The sequence below is a fragment of the Neolamprologus brichardi genome, chromosome 14 (genome assembly GCF_056152115.1).
Source record: "Neolamprologus brichardi isolate AB-2024 chromosome 14, ASM5615211v1, whole genome shotgun sequence".
Classification (NCBI taxonomy): Eukaryota; Metazoa; Chordata; class Actinopteri; order Cichliformes; family Cichlidae; genus Neolamprologus; species Neolamprologus brichardi.
In genome coordinates this window covers 19,117,295-19,137,895 of record NC_142117.1, presented here as the reverse complement: position 1 = coordinate 19,137,895, position 20,601 = coordinate 19,117,295, and the positions used below count along the sequence as shown (strand labels likewise).

General features: G+C 42.0%; 1 protein-coding gene and 1 non-coding gene across 3 annotated transcripts in view; both read left to right on the top strand.

Annotated features, from left to right (window-relative positions):
• Positions 1 to 20,601, top strand: part of gucy1a2 (guanylate cyclase 1, soluble, alpha 2) — a 49,850-nt gene that overhangs the window by 13,489 nt on the left and 15,760 nt on the right. For both annotated transcript variants that reach the window (XM_006802079.3, XM_006802078.3), the window contains 4 exons: positions 1,388 to 2,298; positions 15,589 to 15,801; positions 16,795 to 17,067; positions 20,136 to 20,279. In XM_006802079.3, the coding sequence (XP_006802142.2) occupies positions 1,388 to 2,298; positions 15,589 to 15,801; positions 16,795 to 17,067; positions 20,136 to 20,279 (1,541 nt within the window). The remainder of the gene's footprint in view (positions 1 to 1,387; positions 2,299 to 15,588; positions 15,802 to 16,794; positions 17,068 to 20,135; positions 20,280 to 20,601) is intronic.
• trnap-cgg (transfer RNA proline (anticodon CGG)) lies at positions 12,828 to 12,899 on the top strand. Its single transcript has one exon. It is a non-coding gene; the product is annotated as a tRNA-Pro (tRNA).

Genomic DNA, 20,601 nt, shown 5'->3' with positions numbered 1-20,601 from the left:
GCTGCCAACCCACCAACGATTTTCAGTGAGAATAAAAGCTGAAGTCAGAGACATCAACTCAAGGATATTTGAGGAATGATTTCTAAACTTTGGGCTGATTCAACTCTTCAGTTTACACTTGGAGGGAAATGGATTCTGTAATCAAATCAATCCAAGTTTTATGTACTTCTTGGCCAAAAATGTACTCTGCTGTGGTCTCCAGCTGTGACATCCATATAGTCTATACTCAAACTTTTGTCCTCACCATGCCTCTCCTTTCCCAGCAAAACTGGCAGTAATTTCATAATGCTCCTAATAGAAAAACTGGAGCTAAGCTAAGGCATCGTCCATCATTAGCTTTCTTTCCTCATAGATCACTAATGGCGTTTCACTAAGGTGCCCCATTTTTTTTAAAGGAAACATTTACAAAACCCCATTTAGGCCTCTTTTATCTGTGATTTCATTCTTTTGGTCATCATCCTGAGCGCATGACTGTTGGAAGAAGAGTACAAATCAGCTCATAAATAACTGATACCTGTATCATGGTTCATCTTAATAATAATAATAATACATTTTATTTATAGAGCTTTTCAAGAACAGCCAAGGACATGTACAAAAAAGCGAACAAAAAACAAGTAAAGGAGAACTAATTAGTGTTTAGATTACGCAGTTGTGTCACATAAAGCGAAACACTGAGGCCTACAGAGGATTTGGCTTTTGCTTGGACAACTGGAATATACTCTCAGGCACAAGAGTACCAAAATTTCTTCTGTTACGTCAGAAGACGATATTAATCTCTAATCTGGATTCACTGACTGTGCTGTTCGCAGTTTTGTTTTTCTGTGAGCCTGTTTAGTCGGAGCTTATGATGTCTTTAATGATACTTCACAAATTCTGTGGATTTTCTTCCATATTTATTTATTTATTTTTTAGTTTTATCCTGTTTTGAGGTTTTATTTACGTCAAATGTCGCTTTGACTTTTTTCTAATCTTTTAATCCCATTTTTTTTCTGTCACTCAACAAGCACCCGACATGTTTATTTTATTTTATCTGTATTAATTATTTTAGCACAGCTTTGATGTTTGATTACTCAAAACACTGATTTTCTCTGCTCGATATCCCTGAAATGATTTTTTCTGCTGGATTTAAATCTCGATATACATACCATGGAGCAAAGATAACGTTGGGTTTTATATAAATTGCCGCTGTAACAGAAAATCATACTCGTGTAGGCATCAAAACATTAAAGTGCATATTTCTTCTTCAAAAACCGGAGAGTATCTTCTCCAATATGTTGATAGTTTAGCTGTTTAGTTCACTGTCTATGATATCAAAACTATGTTTACATCCTCAGAAGAGTGCAATACAGCATGGCTGACACTGGTGTTTCTCATCCCCCTGTCCCAGGAGTACCATTCTGTGAGCTGCGAGAGCATTTTGGAGAGGAGTTCTTTGGTCTCTGCTTTGAAGAAAATGAACGTGTACTTCGGGCTGTGGGTGGCAACCTCCAGGATTTCTTCAATGGCTTTGACGCCATTTTGGAACACATTCGCACCTCTACGGGGCGCCGTGCCTCATCTGAGAGCCCCTCCTTCCAGTGTAAGGACCCCCGTGAGGAGGACAAAGGCAGAAGAAAATTGGACAAAGTTGGAGATCAGGCAGAAAGAAATGGAGGAGGAAAAATATTGGTTCTTCATTGCTTCAACCCTGCCCCTGTTGTCGGGTTGGTCATGCCGGGGTTGATCAGAGCTGTTGCCAGGCGTATCTTTCATTCACAAGTGGAGGTGGAAGAGGTGCCCCCTCTAACTCCCTTGTTGCCCAATAAAGATGCAGAAAACACAGACTGTGACTCGACGACCCCGACCCCGACCGCGTCTCCCACTGCCTCACCCTCCTCATCCCCATCCCCTCCCTCTCCTTTCCCGACCACTGCTCCGACAGTTTGCCTGTCCTTCCAAATCCAGGAGACAAGCCCTCTTTGCATCTCTTCCCTCCCCAACGCCGCCTCGGCGACCGCTAAACGACCCCCACTCTCGATGTCCACCAACCCCAGCGATCTGCGCATTGGCCTGGCCACGTTTTGCCGTGCCTTTCCGTTTCACCTTGTCCTGGGGCCTCACATGGAGCTACTGCAGCTTGGGGAAGGACTGAGGAAACAGACTCGTATAGAGACTTACCGGAGCCTCTCGTTCAGGGACTGTTTTGAGATTGTCTCACCTAAGATGGATCCCTCATTTCAAGGCATCCTACTGAGGCTTGCATCCCCATTTACTATCCGTACCAGGCCTGACACCACACAAGCGGACATCAAGGAGAAGGTAAAGCTATCCTACATGGAAGATTAACTCCAGATTCCAAGTTCTTAAGTAATGAGGTCACTATTGTCATGTATTAATCAACACATCCTAAAAATCTAACCATGCCATGATTTTATTCCAGATGCATGTGCTGTCTTTTTTTGCCACAGACACAGAGATTGTTAACAAGCATGATGCACTTGTTGGAACAGCTTACATTCTGTATCACTGTTAAGACAAACATGGCTGAAAAATGGCACTGCCTTTAGATCAGTGAACTGTGGCTTAGTTTTGGGCAGACTGATCCATGTTTAGCCTGATTAGAAGAGCATGCACTCTTTGTCATGTCCCAGCGTAGGGCTTTATGCACCGTGGAAAAAATGGAATCTTTGTTTTGCCTTGGTATCACATGAAAGCTTCCAGTGTTTCCTCTAAATTAGTGCAAGAAGGCCACAGTTTTATTGTCTTTATAGTTACAAATTTCCCCAGATACCGATTAGTTTAATGTGTCCTAAGTCAAGGCCGAATTTAGTATAGCTAAATTTGAACTTCACTGTCTTGTCTTTCATCTCCCCCCCAAAAAAGTAGTCATGTGTTAGCAGCACTTTGTTTGTATTGAACTCTATTCCACGTCATCACATCAACGCCCACAGGCTTGTAATGATTTTGCTCAGGAGAGGTGTGGTTTGAATTGGTTCCAGTTTGCGAGAAAGAATTAATCAGTGGGATTTGTGTGCTATATCCAGCTCTCTATCGATTAGATGGTCTCCACAGGTCGCCAGCGATAGCACCAAACACCCTGACGCTAAACAGAATCGACAGAGAAGAAATTAATCAGAGCAGCCACGGTGCTGCGCAGTGTATGTGTGATTGTGTGTTTGTGTAGAGTGAGTGAGATAGGTATGTCTTGAGCTAAAGCTGCAGAGAGGTACATTAATTTTATAGATTCATATCTACCATATCCGCAAGTCATGAGATATTTACATCTTTGATCCACCTTGAAGCTGAACGCTAGTTTCTGATCATTTTGGATACAAATTTCTTCCCATTCACCTCGAACCAAAGGCTTGAGCATGAAAAAAAAACTGTGATTTAGGTAAATAAGTGATATTTGTTTGATTTTAAATCATTTGGAGGGTTGTTTTCATATTTATGCGTTTGTCCTGTTCCTCTGCTGTCCTTTTAAGCAGTTGCTTGTGTAACAGGTGGCTTATTCTGTGTTCAGATGAGAGATGAGATGATTTTAATGAGACAGTGCCAGGACTTATGCAGGCAGACTGTTTTGGCAATTCTAAGCACAGATGCTATTTTTACTCTTGTAGGCAAAGCAACACCATGAGCAAAAGGGTGGGTGAATATAGATGGTGTGGAAGATATGGAAAGAAATCTTTACCTATTGGCTTTGTAGCGGGTGCAATAGCTGGGGCAATGAAATGACTACATGTATCATATATAGTGGCAAGTTAAATGAATGGCAATGTGAAGCTATAGTTAGTGGCACACAATGTGTTTAAAATCTCACCATGTTATGCTCCTTGTCTAAGCACTGTTTGCTCTAGTCATTGCCCTGGCACGGCAGCTAGCAGTTAAAATTCATTTTTAAACTAAACTGACATAAATATTTCAATAAAAATACCTGTATAAATAATTGAAAATCATAGAATTTGTTTTACTTTTATGCAAGACGATAAGTGGGTACATCAAGGAAGTCATACTCATTTTACATCATGGGCCACTTTGATCTTAAGTGGGCTGGACCAGTGAAACTAAATGATAGGCGTGCAAGTTCTGGTAGCTGGTAGCTCATTGCAGAGACTTTTCAATTACAAAAGTTTTCATGAATTCACTGAAAATGTCCTTTTTTAAAAAAAAAAAGTCATGGAGTGACAATTTTAAGAACTACTGCCCTTAATTACCACATTTCAATACTGTAATAATTTCTTAAAATAAAGCACTTATTTGGGCATGGTTGTTGTCTGAAAAATGCAAGCTGCAATGTAGATGCTAAGATTCATATATAGAAGGTTCCGTTTAAGTGTTGTTAGTCTTGCTTTGGCCAGTTTTAGTTCTTGATCCATTCATTTGCACAGCTACACAGGTTCATGTCCTGGACACGCGTATGCAGAGGCACACAATAACAATGAACCGCAAAGTCCACATTCCACATGCCCTCAGCAGTCGGATCCCCCCTCTTCACAGTCAGATCTCAAGCACCACTACAGCGTCTCCTCTCAAGCTTTCATCTTCTCTCTGTCAGTGTCTCTTAAAAATTCACTGTAATTCTCTCTCCCTCTCTCTCCTTCTCTGCTGCTTACTGAGGTCTGTCTGTTCCTTCACAAAGCTTTTCTGCTTCTTATCTCCAAGCCTTTTCATTTTCTTCCATTTCTTCCATTTTCAATTAAAAAATGCAGCTATAATTGCTTCAAAAATGCCAGATGCATCTGATTGGCAAAGCACAAACATAAGTTACTGATTGGTGCTACGAGCAAAAGATTGCGTGTGAAATCAGGTTTAAAATCATCCACAGTCCTCTGGTCGAAAAAGGTATTTTAGCACATCCATGTTTACTTCAGAGTCAGTGAGGCTTCCTTCTGTGTGCGTCACCAGTGACCAAACCTGGCACTGCTGAAATTTAAGTTATATATCATCTCCAAACTCCAAATACTATTTGCTAGAGACTTTAAAATATGTGTTTTCAGAGCAGGCAAATGTAGTTTTTCCCAAATTTTTGCCCGGTGAATCTTGTGTCACCTGGGCAGACAGGCAGAAAAAAAACGAGAGGATGGGCTGACATTTTCACCAGAAAGGGCAGACAGTGAAGGCGACAGGCCAAGGTAAAGAGGCCTCACTCCAGTGCCGTGCAATGTGTGTGCTTGTTTGGATGGCCTTCACTGAATTTTCAGTTTGACTTCTTTCCTCTCTTCGCCCAGGGATATGTGCTGTGCAAGAGACCTACTGAAAAGGTCAGCTTGGTCTTTGTGCGCAGCGAACACTGTGGTCAACACACTGAGTGCAAACAGAGTGCACTCTTATATACTCACCTCTAACCGATGCATCATCGCCTTCGTCATGTTTCTCTCACACTGAAGTTTACGTCTGCCTCTTAGTAGGGGTGGGCGATATATGATTGAAACAATATAAATTTGGCCAACAATAGAGATTTTGACTATACCGCTCTATCGTGATAGCGCATGTTGATGATGTCATCAAGCTGCGGCTGTTTTGGTCGAAAGCATCGCAGCGGCTACAACCATTAATAACTAACCTTGTATTGTGGATGAATAATCTCAGTTTTTCTCCTGACTGAAGTTTGGCCCGTGTATAGCATCCTGCTATGCGATTGCATTTGTCCCTGACCACCAGAATCCCTCACGTTAACTTGAGGGTTGGCGTTCATCCTCCAGCTTCACTGTGCTAATGTTATGCTAACATAGCTGTGTCGCTAGCAATCACGTAGCACATTATATACCAGGTAGTCCAACTTCAGTAACCCTGCAAACACCACTGCTGTTTAGTTTTCTGTCTTCATTTATGTTGGAAGTGGTAGCAGAGCTGTACGTTTTAATTAGTTTCAAAAATCTCTCAGTCAGAACATGGTATGTCACGTTTAGGTGGAAACTAGCGAGCTAACTTCCTGTTAACTTGTAACTCCATTAAAATTAATAAATTCTGTTTTCATGGATGCCTGGATGTTAAACTTAATTGTTACACCTGGTAAAGCAGCAACACTGATGATTTAATAAAGATGAAAGAATTTAGACCATTTTTAACTCTCAGTGTTCGTTTGACTTTGGGACCTGAAACGGACGGAGTTTTGGACCCAGATTACTCCGCGAAGCTCCTCACTACGGCAGCCGTAATGCTTTGACAGTTCATCAAGCAGTGCAGCTTACCAAAGTTGTACTAAAACATTTTTTAACAGATTTCTGCACGCCCCAATCAGTTCTAGGTCAGTAAGCACAACCAGAATTTATACATAAAGCACACTCTCGATTTTTGAGAAAATTAAAAGATTTTAAGTGTGCCTTATAGTGTGGAAAATACGTTATACAGAAGAAAATAATATATCACGATATATATCGTTACTGCACGTGCTTCAAATTATACCGCGATATAGATTTTAGCCATGTCGCCCAGCCCTACCTCTTAGATTATTTGGATTTCTTGTTTCTAATTTGGAATAAGTACATATGCATTTAGTATGGTGCATTTTTCTTTTCTTCATACAGAAGATAGAGCTCTCTTGAAACATCTGTGTGAGAGGTCAGACAATGAAACACAGTGACAATGCTCCCAGTCTTAATAATGTGGTGAGACTGAGACTGTCCTGTACAAGAAACCAGTTTAAGTGACACAATGCTTTATCCTGCTGGAAGCAACCGTCAGAAGATGGGTACACTGTGTTGATGAAGTGACGGACATGTTCAGCATTGATACTCAGGTAGGGTGTGGCATTTAAATGATAGTCAATTGGTACTGAGGAACACAAACTGTTCCAAGAAAATATCCCCTGATGCTATCATCCGAATGTTGCAGCAGAAATGGAGAGTCATCAAAACAAGGCAATATTTTTCCAGCCTTCTGTTGTCTGCTTTTTGGTGAGTTGTGTGAACTGTAGCCTCAGTTTATTGTTCTTAGCTGACAGAAGTGGTTCCCTGTGTGGTCTTCTGCTGCTGTAGTTCATCTGCTTCAAGTTTCAATGTGTTGCGAGTTCACAGATCTGTTCTGCACACCTTGGTTGTAACGTGTGGTTGTATGAGTCGCTGCTTCTTTCCTATCTGCCCAAAGCAGTCTAGCCATTTGCCTCTTACCTCTGACATCAACCAGAGAAATGAAGCTTGCATTTCTCATTTTCTGGCCACTTTCTGTAAACTATAGTCATGGCTATATGAAAAAAAAATCCCAATAAATCAGTGGTGTATGAATGATAGAACAGCTTCACTTTAACAGGCTGCTGAAGGGATTCCTGTTAAATATCTCATGTCTGAGAAAGGTTGGCAGGTTTGGTGGTATTTTTGGGGCCAAGGTCTGAATGCACTGGATTTTGATATATTTTGTTACTCTTAAAAGTAACAGGGTGAATAGCTCAGAATCCGTGAATCATGGCATCTGCCTCCACAGCAGTGATGCTTTGCTACTAATATCAGAAAAGGTCCTAGACTCTTTGGGTCAAAGAGTCAAAATTCTGGTTAGGATGAGTCAGTCGAAGTCTAAGTGAGCGCTATGTGTGAAGTGGTCTATATTAGCTTAAGCCTATATTGTTCAGCTGATTTTTGGCAGTTATTAATAACACGGTGTGTTTTGGGGCAGTCACAAAGAAATCTTGCTAAATGATAAAGTGAACAAACATTTGTCAAGGAACGGACAAATCTGCTGTGTAATACTTGCGTAGCAAATGCTTCGGTACTGCATATGTATGGACTCTTCAGTGAGGTTTGTGTGTGTGGGCATTATTTGTGCACCTGTTTGTCAGAGTACAATGAAAATCTTGACATTAACGCCGCCTTTGATCTCTGAGAGTTAAATCACCGTCGTTACCGTTTGTTCGGTGGAGAGTGCTTTGAAAATCAGTGTCCTTCCTGTCTATGTTTACAATTGCTACTTTAATAAAATGCAGTGACAAGGAGGAAAGAAATGAACTGACAGAATGGGAGGAAACATCAGAAGAGATGGAAACGGTAAAAATATTTTTAGCCTGTGATTGTTGAGACAAAGAAACCTAAAATAGAAAGAGAAGGATTGATACAGATTTAGTGCTTCAGTGTTTTTGTAACATTTGGCACAGAGATTGACAATTGAGTCCCTGTGTGATAAAGCCTTAAAATGAATACATCTACATATCCAAGTAATGGAGAGGCGCATTCATCAGATTCTTGGGACGGATCTGTTTTCCACCCTACTACCGTATCAATCTATTGTGGACGAGCGCATACTATACTCCCAAATGCTATATTTTGGGGCCCAGAGATTTGGTAGTAATCATAATGCAAAGCAGAGGTTTTAGAACTGCTTCACTAACCAAATCACCTTACATATAAGTTTAAAAAAAACAACAACTTGAAAATAATTTTTTTTTAAGTTCTTTTTGCCTTTATTAGATAGTGGACAGGGAAACAGGGGAAGGAGCTACATCTCAGCCTTGTAACACACAGGCTCCTGCTCACCTGTCGAGCTAAATTGGCGCTCCATGTTACACATACAGTAAGTTAACCCTGTCATGCCAAGTGTATCACATTTAATACATGAGTTTTTGTGACCTCTGCATCATCAGTGTGATTTCGTCCCCCGTGAAAAGCCTAAATAAAAATTGCACGAAACATTTTTAAGCAATAAATTGCACAAAAATGATGGATGTAGCAAACATGATACATATATGTTAATTTATATACATTATTTTCTTGTGTCAGAAGGTTCACTAAATGGTCCAGTTTCAAAAATCTAGAATTTTCCCGCAGTTATTTCACATTTCAGGCTTTACAGGACTGAAGATAACGGCCACGATGATGTAACTTTCAGGAGAAAGTAACAGAACGCCTCATAGTTTTCCTCTTATGGTGAAAGAGGTATGCCTCGCTCTCTGAGAAAGATCTCTGATTTGCAGTACTAAACACAGAGTTTTCTCTTTACAAAAAAAAGAAAGTCACTGAAGGGCTGTGAAAAGTCTCTAAATCTTGTTGGCACCAGTGAGGTGAAGTGTGAAAGTCACTTCTGTAAAAGAGTGGGCTGTCAGTTGCTCAATCTGAGACCTTAAAAACCAAATAACAGCTCAGCTGGCATCTCAAAGCAAGGATGTCCTGGGTTCAGGGTGTGTGTACGCGTGTGCGCTTGCCTTACTGTGAGAGTGTGATATAAAAGAACTGTCCAATATAGCCAGATCTTTGTAGCATTTTGTCCGTGTGTGTTTGTGAGTGAAAGAGGAGGTGAGGGAGGCTGACTCATTGACTCTTTGCTGCCCAGTGCCTGTTCATGCAAATGAGAATCTGTTGACATGCCAGAGTCTGCTCACAAAAGACAATCCATTAACTGTCTGTTCCACCTCCTGCTATCCTTCTTCCACTCTCTCTTCCTCTCTCGTACCTCTCTTCCATTTTTCAAGTCGAGTGCGTCTCATTTCCTCCCATGCCTGTCTCTTTCTCTCTGGTCCCCCCCCCTCACTTTCTGCCTCTGTTTACCTCTCATTAACTTTCAGCTGTTTTATCCTTTGCTCTTTCTCCCTTGCTGCCAATGGCCACAGACGCCCAAATCTGTGCATTTCAATAGTCTTAATATGTCAAATGTGAATACTACTGTTTGCTGCTGATCTTGTATTGTAAATATTACATATCCAGAAAACAAATTCACTTATTCACTTATGGCTTTTAGTTGGAGTATGAAGAAGGGAAAGGCAGTTCTTGCTAGCATGTAATAAAGCTGTTAATAATATGTAGGTTTGATTTGCCTTGGTGTAATTTAATAAGGAAACATCCTTCTGACCTTTTAAGGTTAGAAAAAGCATTGTGATGTCACTCAATAACTACACACCAACTACACACTATAATTGTTTTTTTTTTTTGTTGCCTGTCCCATTTGGTTCTTTAGCCGTCAGAATTGTTGTCTGAAGACCAACAAGGATACCCAATGGATTTACTTTGCCAAATGGATCATCACGGCCTTGCCGTATTGGTCCATTTGATCAACCTTTGTTGTTATTATTTATTTTATTTTATTTTCAGTTGTTACAGACCGGACAGACATGACTGAGGGATAGGAAAGGGAGAAAGAAAGATGAAGGAAAAGAAAAACAGAAGGGAAGAGGGACAGTGAGAAAGGGCACTTAAAAAGTTGAGAGAAAAAGAAGAGAAAACAAGCAAAAAAACCCAACAAGCAACATACTAAACACAACACCATCACGTTAATCTAGCTAAGTGTAAACAGCAGTAAATACTAAATATTGAGTGTTGTTATGTAGCAAGCAGGACAGACAGCGCACAATGTGCTTGGAAATAGCAGGCAATAAAGGTGTAGTTTATGTCTATGAACAGTGAACACCCGTGTGCACACCTGTGTGGATCAGCACGCTTGTATTCAAAAGGTTTCCCCATGTAATGGTCTGCTAGAGGATGTAGAGAGCCATAGCCCTGTCCCCCAGGGCATGAAGCAGGCATGGAGGAGATCCAGGCTCCAGACATCCAGAGGCCCCAGAGTGCGAGAGCCCAAGGAGGACCACCGGAGGGGCATCCGTGCCACCCTCCTGGGAAGAGCTGAGGAAAGCCCCAGATGAGGGGTCACCCAGTAGCCACGGAGCAGAAGCCAGAGGGGGCTGCACTGGCGTGCCCACCGGCTCTGCCGGCAGCCAGCTGTGCCAGAGTGAACCGAGCCGCAGGCCCAGAGGCCGGAGGCCCGAGGGCCCCCTTTGCCCCGGAAGAGGCCTGACTGAGCAACAGGCACCAGGCCCCGCCAAGTAGTCACCGAGAGTGAGCTGGTACATACCTGAGCGCCCAGCCCCGGACACCAAGAACCACCAACGCACCGACCCCTGAGGGCATCAGTTACCGGCAGGGAGTGTGGTGAGGGGAGATAGGCCTTGGAGGGCCTGGGAGTTCCCAAAGAGGTGGAGTGTAAGACCCGACCTGACATATAAACACACAAACATGCATTCCCACCCTCATGCACACATATACAAATACTTAACACCCACCCACTGTAGGGATAGACATACATGGACACTGTACACACAATCACACTTCCCAAACAAACTCTATACCCCAGGTCCAGGTACCCTCGCCCCTGGAGGGGGAAACGGCACGTAGACCCAGGAGATGTTACCCTTTCCCCCGGGGTGGAGGCAAGCAGACCGCCCCTGGTTCCGCAGCAGCAGGGAGGCCCCGCATCCCAGATCCCAATCGGATGGCCAACACCTCCTCCCAGCCCCCCCGCCCCGATGGGCAGCAGAGAACAGGGGTGTGTGAAGACCCCAAACCTCCCTCCTCTCGCTCATGTGTAGTGTTGCTGCGTGTTGTTCTAAGGTGCATTTAAAACACGGGAGAGCATGGTGCTGCTGCCAGAGAACAGCAGGTGTTAGCATGGCCCCTCCCGAGAACCCTCAATGTCTACATGGATTTAAAATTGAGAGGTGGGCACCGGCGCCAGAGGTGGGGTTGAATACACAGACCGTCCACTGGACGCCGTTAACGTGCCCACCCTCAAGGCCCTATATGTATGTGTTAGGAGAGTGTGAGTAATGTGGATGTCTAAGTTGTGGAATAAAATTGAGGCACGGGTGAGGCACACTATAATTAAAAGATAAGATACGTGCAGTAATATGGCATGCAGTAGTAAAGTGCATTACTGCTTATCTCATAGGTGCAGAAGAAGTTTTGATCCCTTATGGTGAACACACATTGACCTTAATGCCAGCTACAAACAAGAGTCACTGCAATATTCTGAAGTAGGGTTACAACACACTGACCTCACCTTACTTTCTGCTTTTATAACAACATTTTAAAAAGGACATTTCAGTGCCTCCTGTGGCTTCTCCCTCACTAAAATCTGATCAGAGCTTTTTGCTGTTGTCTGTCTTCTTTCTGTCTTTATTGTGTATTTGCTGGTTTTTCACAACCTTTTCTCCTCACTTGTTCTTGCAGCTATTTCTATAATGCTGCTATTTTTCACCATTCGCTTCCTTCTTTCTCTTTCACCCTTTTCTCCAAACCTTCCCCCTGTATCTCTGTCGCCTTCTTTTCCAGCCACTGTTCCTTTTCCCTAACCTCCGTACAGTTCACTCGCCTCCTCTTTCTCTGTGCAGTGATGACAGGGATGCAGGCAGAAGCAGAAGAGAGTGCTGAGCTAAACAGAGGCGCACAACTAGGGCAGCACAACTGCCTCCAGGGGTGTGTGTGTGTGTGTGTGTAAGTTTTCTCGTGGACTAACACAAAAAATGGGAGCGACGGAGCGACAGGGACGGACGTTCAGAGCAAGGTGGCGAGGCAGCAGTACAATTATAGCTACTGTACAAAAAACCCTCTTTATTTAATAAAATTCTTTGTGAAACAGTATTGAAAAAACTGAAAATCAACAAAAAAGGAGACTAACAGTTGTGAATGTTTACAGCAGTCCTTTCAGAAAATTATGTTAGATCTGGAGGATGGTTTGAAATTATTGCTGGATGTTTGTAGGGCTGATATCCCAATGCCGTGACACGGTGCAGACATTACAGTGCACATTAATCTGTCAAATACTGGACTTCATGTAGTTAACATAGGGGCTTTTTAATGTTGACTTATTATTAGACATTATTCAGGCTTCTGTCATGCTCCTATTAGTTTTTCATGAGAGCTTGGAAGTGCTTGATCTTTAATGATAGTCTTGCTGCTAGTACACTGTACTGTAATGTGCTTTCATCTACTCTACTGATAACCAACCATTGTTTTGGTGTGGCCTGTTTTGGCATAATAATGGATTATATGAAACTGAATCCTACGAATGCCAAAATGGGACCAGCAAAACATGTATTTGTTATATAGATGTACAGTAATGTGCAAAAATCCTGGGCCAGGATCTATATTCGTGCTGGCTCGTTGGTCTAGGGGTATGATCCTCGCTTCGGGTGTGAGAGGTCCCGGGTTCAAATCCCGGACGAGCCCTGAATGTTTCAAAAAATATTTCATGTTTGCCCCCCCAAAATATAAAAAAATGAGTGGTAGCTCAAAACTATTGCATGTTTATACATATTTTCCCAATAAAAACAGGACCTATCCATACATTTAGAAACACACTAACGTATTTCAAAAAACAGTTGAATATAAACTTGATCTCCTGACTGACATACTGTCACTAGATGTCTACAAGTTGTTTTGTATATTTACTCCAAAACGCTGTTTAACGATCACTTTCAATCTGTATTGTCATCTTTAAATAAAGTGACAAGTCACACATGGTCCCCTTTGTGTAAGCGTGGGAATTCAGCCCTGCCTCCTCTATAGAGAGCACAGGAGATGAGAGAAAAACAAGGAGGTCAAAATCTCCACTCACAGCAGGGTTTCGAGGGATGTCTCTGGTCGGCAGCTGTGCTCCGCGTTATCAGATGCAATAATCGGCCTTTATTGGAACAATAACAGTAATTTAATTTTCAATCTTATCAGCCTGTAATATACTGGGCACCAATATATCATACTTATCTAATTAATAGTACATATCCTGTTACAGTACTGGTCTGATAAGATGTACACACTAAATAGAAACACTGAGGGACATCGTGATAACATCGTGATAACTGAGTTACAATCAGGGTTTTCTGTGTAACTTTTATTAATAACAACTAGGAGCCTTCAAAGTGCTTAAGAAAAGGCAAACTTAAGACCCGTATATCATTATTGAAACAATGTTGCCTTGCTTCCAATATCAGCAGTTAGCTGAATTAAAATAAGTTGTAAGATCAATTTATAATTTGTGTTTTCATGCAAAATCAGATTTCAAAGAGAAAAAAATATCAGTGTTACTTTTTGATCATGTGAAAGAGTCAGAAAAAAAGCCTTTAAAGGCTGGGTAGAGACCGACAAGACGGAGAGTAGTATATTTGTACTGATTTCACAGTCTCCATGGAGATACTTGTTAGTATGTCAGACGTGTAGGCCCTCCCACTTGCCAGGCTCAACCTCAGGAAACAGCAGCTCACAATGACATTTGTTCAGGTTGGCATATGTTTTTTCTCTGCGTGTATTTGAGCGCGTGCATCAGCGTGTACGAGCGGTTATGCTCACATGACTGTTTTTCCAGTGCGATGAACTCTGTCAACCAGTAGTTTTCATCTGAACTGAATCACAACAAGATTCAGATCCTATGAGTTGCAGCCTGCATATGTGCAAATATGTTTGCATGCATTTTTGTATGTATGACTGTCGGCATTTCTGAGAAACAGACAGTCACGGGCCGCGTGAGTGTGTCCCTCTTGGATGTATGTGTGGGGAAATGCCATGTTTGTGTGTAGATGTAGACTGTATGTATTATGCAGACCTAGGAGAGCCTTGTGCTATAAATAAAACAGGGCTGCAGTGTGCTCACTAGCGGAATAATCTATCTGACACTATGGAGAAAGAGGGAGAGCGAGAAGGAATGGAGCAGACAGAGACGAGTCCAGAGAGAGAGGAACGAAAGACGAGTGAAGAGAGAATGAAGAAGAGGAACTGAAGAAAAAGGAAGGAGCAGGGTTACGGACTGAGCAGGAGAGAGAAAAATTAAAAGGGGCTAATCCACAGGGCCTCTAGCACTTAGTTAGCACCATGACACAACTCAGAGTCATGTTCAAAAGGGCGGTAATGCCTTTCTTCACTATCTCCTTGGGTAATCTGCCATCCATGCTCGCCTCAGTCTCTCCCTTCTACACTATGTCTGCAAAGAGCAAAAGGTGGTTTGTTTTGTTTATGTTCCTCACACCTGTGGTAAGGACATTTAGCAGGTCCTGCACACATTTGTCATTGGGTGTAAGTGCTTGTGAGCAAAATGTCAGAAGCTATTAAAACCTCACTGAAATCTCTCTGATGCTGTGCAGATATTGTTGGCAGTAGAGCTGCCGGTTATGGATTGGGTTGCTTTTTTTTTGTTACGGTTTACCCAAATTGACCACATCTTTTGACCTTTTCGACATATGCCAAACCAGTATTAGCCTTCTTTGGCTGAAATATTTGTTTTCCATGGATCTACTAACATTGTAACTGTTGCTAATGCTAATAAACTTTATCCAGTTCTTACAGACCCTTTCCCAAGAAGTCTGCGTGCATTTATACATTATAAAACATTTGATCTTGCCTTTCAAAATCTTATTTAAAACGTTAGCTAAATCATAGTAATCTGCTGTTGCTGTAATTCTAATCTGTGTTGTAGTTACAGCATTGTGTATATGTACACTTGGATGCAGACTGCAATTTTTTGACTCATTATGTTATTATTTGTATGATTGCATATAATTTGTTTATTGAAAACTAATATCGAGCACATCCAACAAACAGCCACCGAATAAACAGCTGTTGCCGCTAGTTGACCTTGAGCTGTATCTAGACGACTATAATGGGGCTTGATATTGGATAATAGCTGGATATTAAAAACATCAGTAGGTCTTTTATTAGTCATAATCCAAACGGGTCACTTTTGTTTCATTAGTACAAGTACTGTAGATCATTATTTGTCTGCTACTAGTATTAATTGAACAAGGTTATGATAACAAGAATCTGTTGTTTTAAAGCTACAAAGCTGATGTCAAAACCACAGTCTGCCTGATTTCTTTAAGTAAAGAAAAAGTAAATAGACATTTGCCTCTTTAACTCTTCTCCCTGCCAGGTGATGGAGTTGAAGGGTCAGATGATCCATGTGCCCGAGTCGTGCTCCGTGATGTTTCTGGGCTCTCCCCGTGTGGATAAGTTGGAGGAGCTGATGGGCAGAGGTCTCCACCTGTCAGATATCCCCATCCACGATGCCACACGGGATGTTATCCTGGTTGGGGAACAGGCCAAGGCTCAGGATGGCCTGAAGAAGAGAATGGACAAACTCAAGGTAAATCGGTTGACAGTGTAGGCTCTGGCAAAGTAACTAATTTACCCATTTAACTAATGGGAAGGCTTTCCACGAGGTTTATGAGTGTGTTTATGGAAAGTTTTGTGTTTTTGTGCTTCATCCAGAAGCACATTTATAGGTCAGATTAAGGACAGACCAGCTGTTTGGGCTGGGGGGGATTTAGCACTAGCTAGCAACATATATATGGTCTTAAGCTATAGTCATTCCACTCATGTGCTGTTTGTTACGTTGCAATCTTTTCTTGTGATGCTGAGTATGAACTCAATGTTGAGAGTTACGGCTCACTGCTTATCGAAGTCTTAACACAGTGAATGTCTACAGCAAGCTACTCTTCTCTCTTTTTCCTCTACTACCTACTGACTGCTTCACTTTATGTGAGGCTCACCTTGTTCTTTGCTGCTGTTCAGTTTGTCAGAGACCAAGTCATGGCGCCTAAACTGGTGAAACTACACAAAAATATTCAGTATGTTTAGTATGTTTATTTGAGCTTTTCCACAATGCGAACAACTGAAGTGAACAAATTAAATCCAGTGCCTCAGCTGTACCGGCTACTTAAAGCTCCATATTGACTGTATTAATGCATACTGCCTGGAAAAAATGTGGCTCCTGGGACTTCCTCTCATAATTTGCTTTCAAAGTACCCTTGAGCAAGTCACTGAGTCTTGACCCAATCCTGTGCGTCTGTTCATTGCATCACTCTCACTGCAACTACACCCCCAGGGTAGTGTTATAAATAGCTATGTCTGAGTCAACTTGCCTGCTTGAACAATGGTATAGCACTAAGAAGCTTACCCAGAGAAGCAAATAAACATATACAGACACACACAATCCAGAAAAAACAATCACACATAAATACATTTGCATCCACCAGCATTTTTAAAAAATTTGATGCAGTACTCCCACATCTCAGGATCTCTGTCATCAGTATCCTCTTCAAAGCAAAGCGCACAACCTCTCTCTCTTCTCTTCCAGGCCACATTAGAGCGGACTCATCAGGCACTGGAAGAGGAAAAGAGGAGAACCGTGGACCTGCTTTATTCCATATTTCCGGGCGATGTGGCGCAGAAGCTGTGGCAGGGGCAGCCGGTGCCCGCTCGCAAGTTTGATGACGTCACGATGCTCTTCTCAGACATTGTGGGGTTTACTGCCGTGTGCGCTCAGTGTACGCCTATGCAGGTCATCTCCATGCTGAATGAACTTTACACACGCTTCGACTACCAGTGTGGCATTCTGGATGTTTATAAGGTCAGTAGACCGAAAGATATCCGCCTCCTTCATAGGATGTAGTAATAATAAAAGAAAAAACTGTGAAATATTATTTAGGCAGGAGCAGTTTGATTTGGTTGCAAATGTAATATCTTTACCGGTTAATGTGTATATTTGTGTAAAACGAGTTCATTAAGATTGTTTTCCCGAATTTAAACCTTCCCAGAAAGTTAGAGCCCTCATTTCTTGGAATCTTTGGAGTGTTACCACACGAGCCAGCCTTTTCAGGGTGTGTCACTGTGTTTGTGCGTGTGCGTGTGCGTGCACTGTGTGTGTACGTGCCCTCATGTGTGGGTGCACTTGTGTTGTGGAAAAAGTAACTGATTAATGGCCAGTCTGTGAGAGCTTAACAAAGATGTGTCAATATTGTCCATCTGACAGTGTGGCTTTATGCCTAGTTACTGTATCACTGTAGTCTGCTGTCTTTTCCTCTTTTTTCATCTTTACTTTCTGTTACCACGTCCTCTTTTTTTCCAATCTTTTTACCCATTTTAAATTTTTCCACCTTCGCTCCTCTCCAACATTGCCATCGTCAGTCATCTTTCATCTCTACCTTGGTACCTCAGTGAGCGTGACGGCAGCGTACAATTTCCCATAAAAATGCGCTGTTACTGTGTCCTCTCTCAGAAGTGTCACACACATATCAGATACACGGAGAAGTGAGATGCAGAGGGTGAAGGCAGGGAAGTTGACTGTATGTAACGAGGTATATGTGTATAGCAGGGGAAGAGTTAGGGTGTCAGCTTGTGTGTGTCAAAGAGAAAGCAGAAACAGGAGGACATGGTGAGGAGACTGAATCACCCATATGTCGCCATTGTCATGGTTACTGTCGAAATGATTTAGCCGGTGGCAGGCCTTAATGAGAGCAGTTTGTCTCCAAGCCTCTCTACTCCCCTTCCCCAACCACCACCACACACACACAAACACACACTTTTATCCTTCTGTGCCATTTTTTAAAAGTCTATGTCCATGACACCTAGTTTGTGTTGTCATGTGGAGACATCCATGAAAGTGACACTCTGTTTGCTTTATTGACACGTGCGTTCTTAAACTGTTTACACTTGCTGCTACTGCAGACTAGGAAATACTTGGCTTTATGGCTTAAATCTTCATCTGTTTATGCAGCAGTTGTCATAGTTTGGATATTACACAGAATCAGTATACTTGAGAAGAGGTGAAACCTCCCTTAAGGGTAAAATCCTCATTAATCAATTGGGGTTTGGAAAAACTTAGGATAGGAACTAATAATGAGCACAGAAAATGTGACGTGTTTGGTATTCATATACATCACACAGTTTCTGACGATTTGTTAGCTACACCCTGATGTGAATCTCCTGTTCCACCACATCACAGAAACAACCGATTGAGATCTGATGGAGGCCATTTGAATACAGTGAATTCATTGTTGTGCTCAAGAAACTGGTTTAAAATGATTTGAGCTTTGTGACATGGCACCAGTATGATAATGTGACGATGGGGTACACTGCAGTCATAAAGGGATAGACATGGTGAGCAAATTACTCTGGTAGGCTGTGTTGGTTAATTGGAGATAAATGATCTAAATTTCAGGAGCAGGACCACACCTCCAAACACGCCCCTTCTGGGTCTTATCTATATATGACCCCCCCAGTTCTTCATGTCCCATCCTCCCTCCCCTTTTTCAACTCTTCCACTTCTTCATTTCTCATTAGTACATGGGGATCTGCCAGGCCCATCTAGGCCTTTCCCATACCACAGCTCAATTCTAGATTAAGCCATTCATCTTTATCTACTAAAAAATGCTGCCAAACCTAAAATCAGGACGTGGGCCCAGCTAGTGAAACGGTACTCAGTTGGTACTAAGAGGCACTATTGCACCACCACTGGCATCCTGAACTGTTGAGAGAAGGCAGGATGGGTTCATGCTTTCATGATGACCCTGTTATCCAAATGTTGCAGCAGAAATGGAGACTCATCAGACCAGGCAACTTTTTCCAATCTTCTACTGTCCAATTTTCAGTGAGTGAGCCCAATTGAACTGTAGCGTCAGTTTCCTGTTCTTAGTTGACAGGAATGGCACCTGGTGTGGTCTTCTGCTGCTGTAGCCCATTAGTTTCAAGGTTTAATGTGCTATATGTTCACAGATGCTCTTCTGCAGACCTTGGTTGTAACAAGTGGTCACTTGAGTTACTGTTGCCCTCCTATCAGCTTGAAGCAGTCTGAACATTCTCCTCTTACCTCTGACATCAACAAGACTTTTTCACCCAGAAAAATGCTGCTAACTGCCTTTTCTCTTTTTCAAACCATTCTCTGTAAATCTGAGAGATGGAGATGGTTGTGTACGAGGCTACCAGCAGTCTTTGAAACACTTAACGCTTTCTTTCATCATCATCTTTCTTCCTCACTCTGATGCTCAGTTTTAACTTCAGCAGGTTGTTGTAATCGTGTCTACATGCCTAAATGCACTGATTTGCTCATGATTTGAACTGGTGTACATAACAAAGTGGCCAGTGAGTGGATTTAGGTTGATCCAAGCATCTCTGCCTCCCAACCCATTAACAGGGAAGCATAACAATGGTTAATATATAGGACAATCATCATGTTCACTTACCAGCAATTCCCCATAGTAAAAACAATTATTTTTTTCCACTTGAATGTAAGCTTTAGGTTGATCCTGGTTAAGTACAAAAAGTTTTAAAACATTCATGGTTTCCAGGAAACAGATAAAAATAAACCCACAATTGGTTGGTTTTATACAATACTGATAATTTGATCATAATTAAAAACTTTTAAACTTTTTTTTGTCTAAGGCAAGAGAGAGATGCAAGAGAGAAAATAGTTTATATATTTTATCAGGAATGAGAGCAAGGAGAGGTCTCTGCAGAGAAGTAGTGAGCATTCCTCAAATGTTTGGGGCAGAGATGGGCGAACACAAGTCACTTCAGCCAACCATGTCCAACAGCTGAGGAACACCCACTCGGGTTCTGCAAAGGCTTCTTACTCATTGACGTCCTTCAGCTTTAGCTTAACATGGTTACATGTACTCACAGCCACTTTTCATTTTGCAGATTGAGACAATAGGTGATGCCTACTGTGTGGCAGGAGGGCTTCACAAGAAGGTTGATAGTCATGCAAAGCCGATTGCACACATGGCTCTGAAGATGATGGAGCTTTCAGAGGAAGTGTTGACGCCTGATGGTAAACCTATCAAGGTGAGTTTTCATTCATTTTCCATCTTGCGTCCCTTATAATAATTTCAACTTGCTAAAGGGGCTGAAAGTGTCTGTTTATTCTCTCCTATTCTGCATCCCTAACGTTTTTTTTCCTGCTATTTATCTATTTTTGTATAGAAAGCTGTCTCCTGAATAAGTTATATACAGTTTAATCTTGTGCTACTGTTGATCCTGTACCTAGGTTTACATGTCAAATTTCATGTGGGTGTGTGTAATTGTAAAGCAAATCATACTAAAAGGCAAATTCTGCTGAATTGGTTGTTATCAAAATAACTTAAGCTGATCCGAAGTCCTTCTGTAA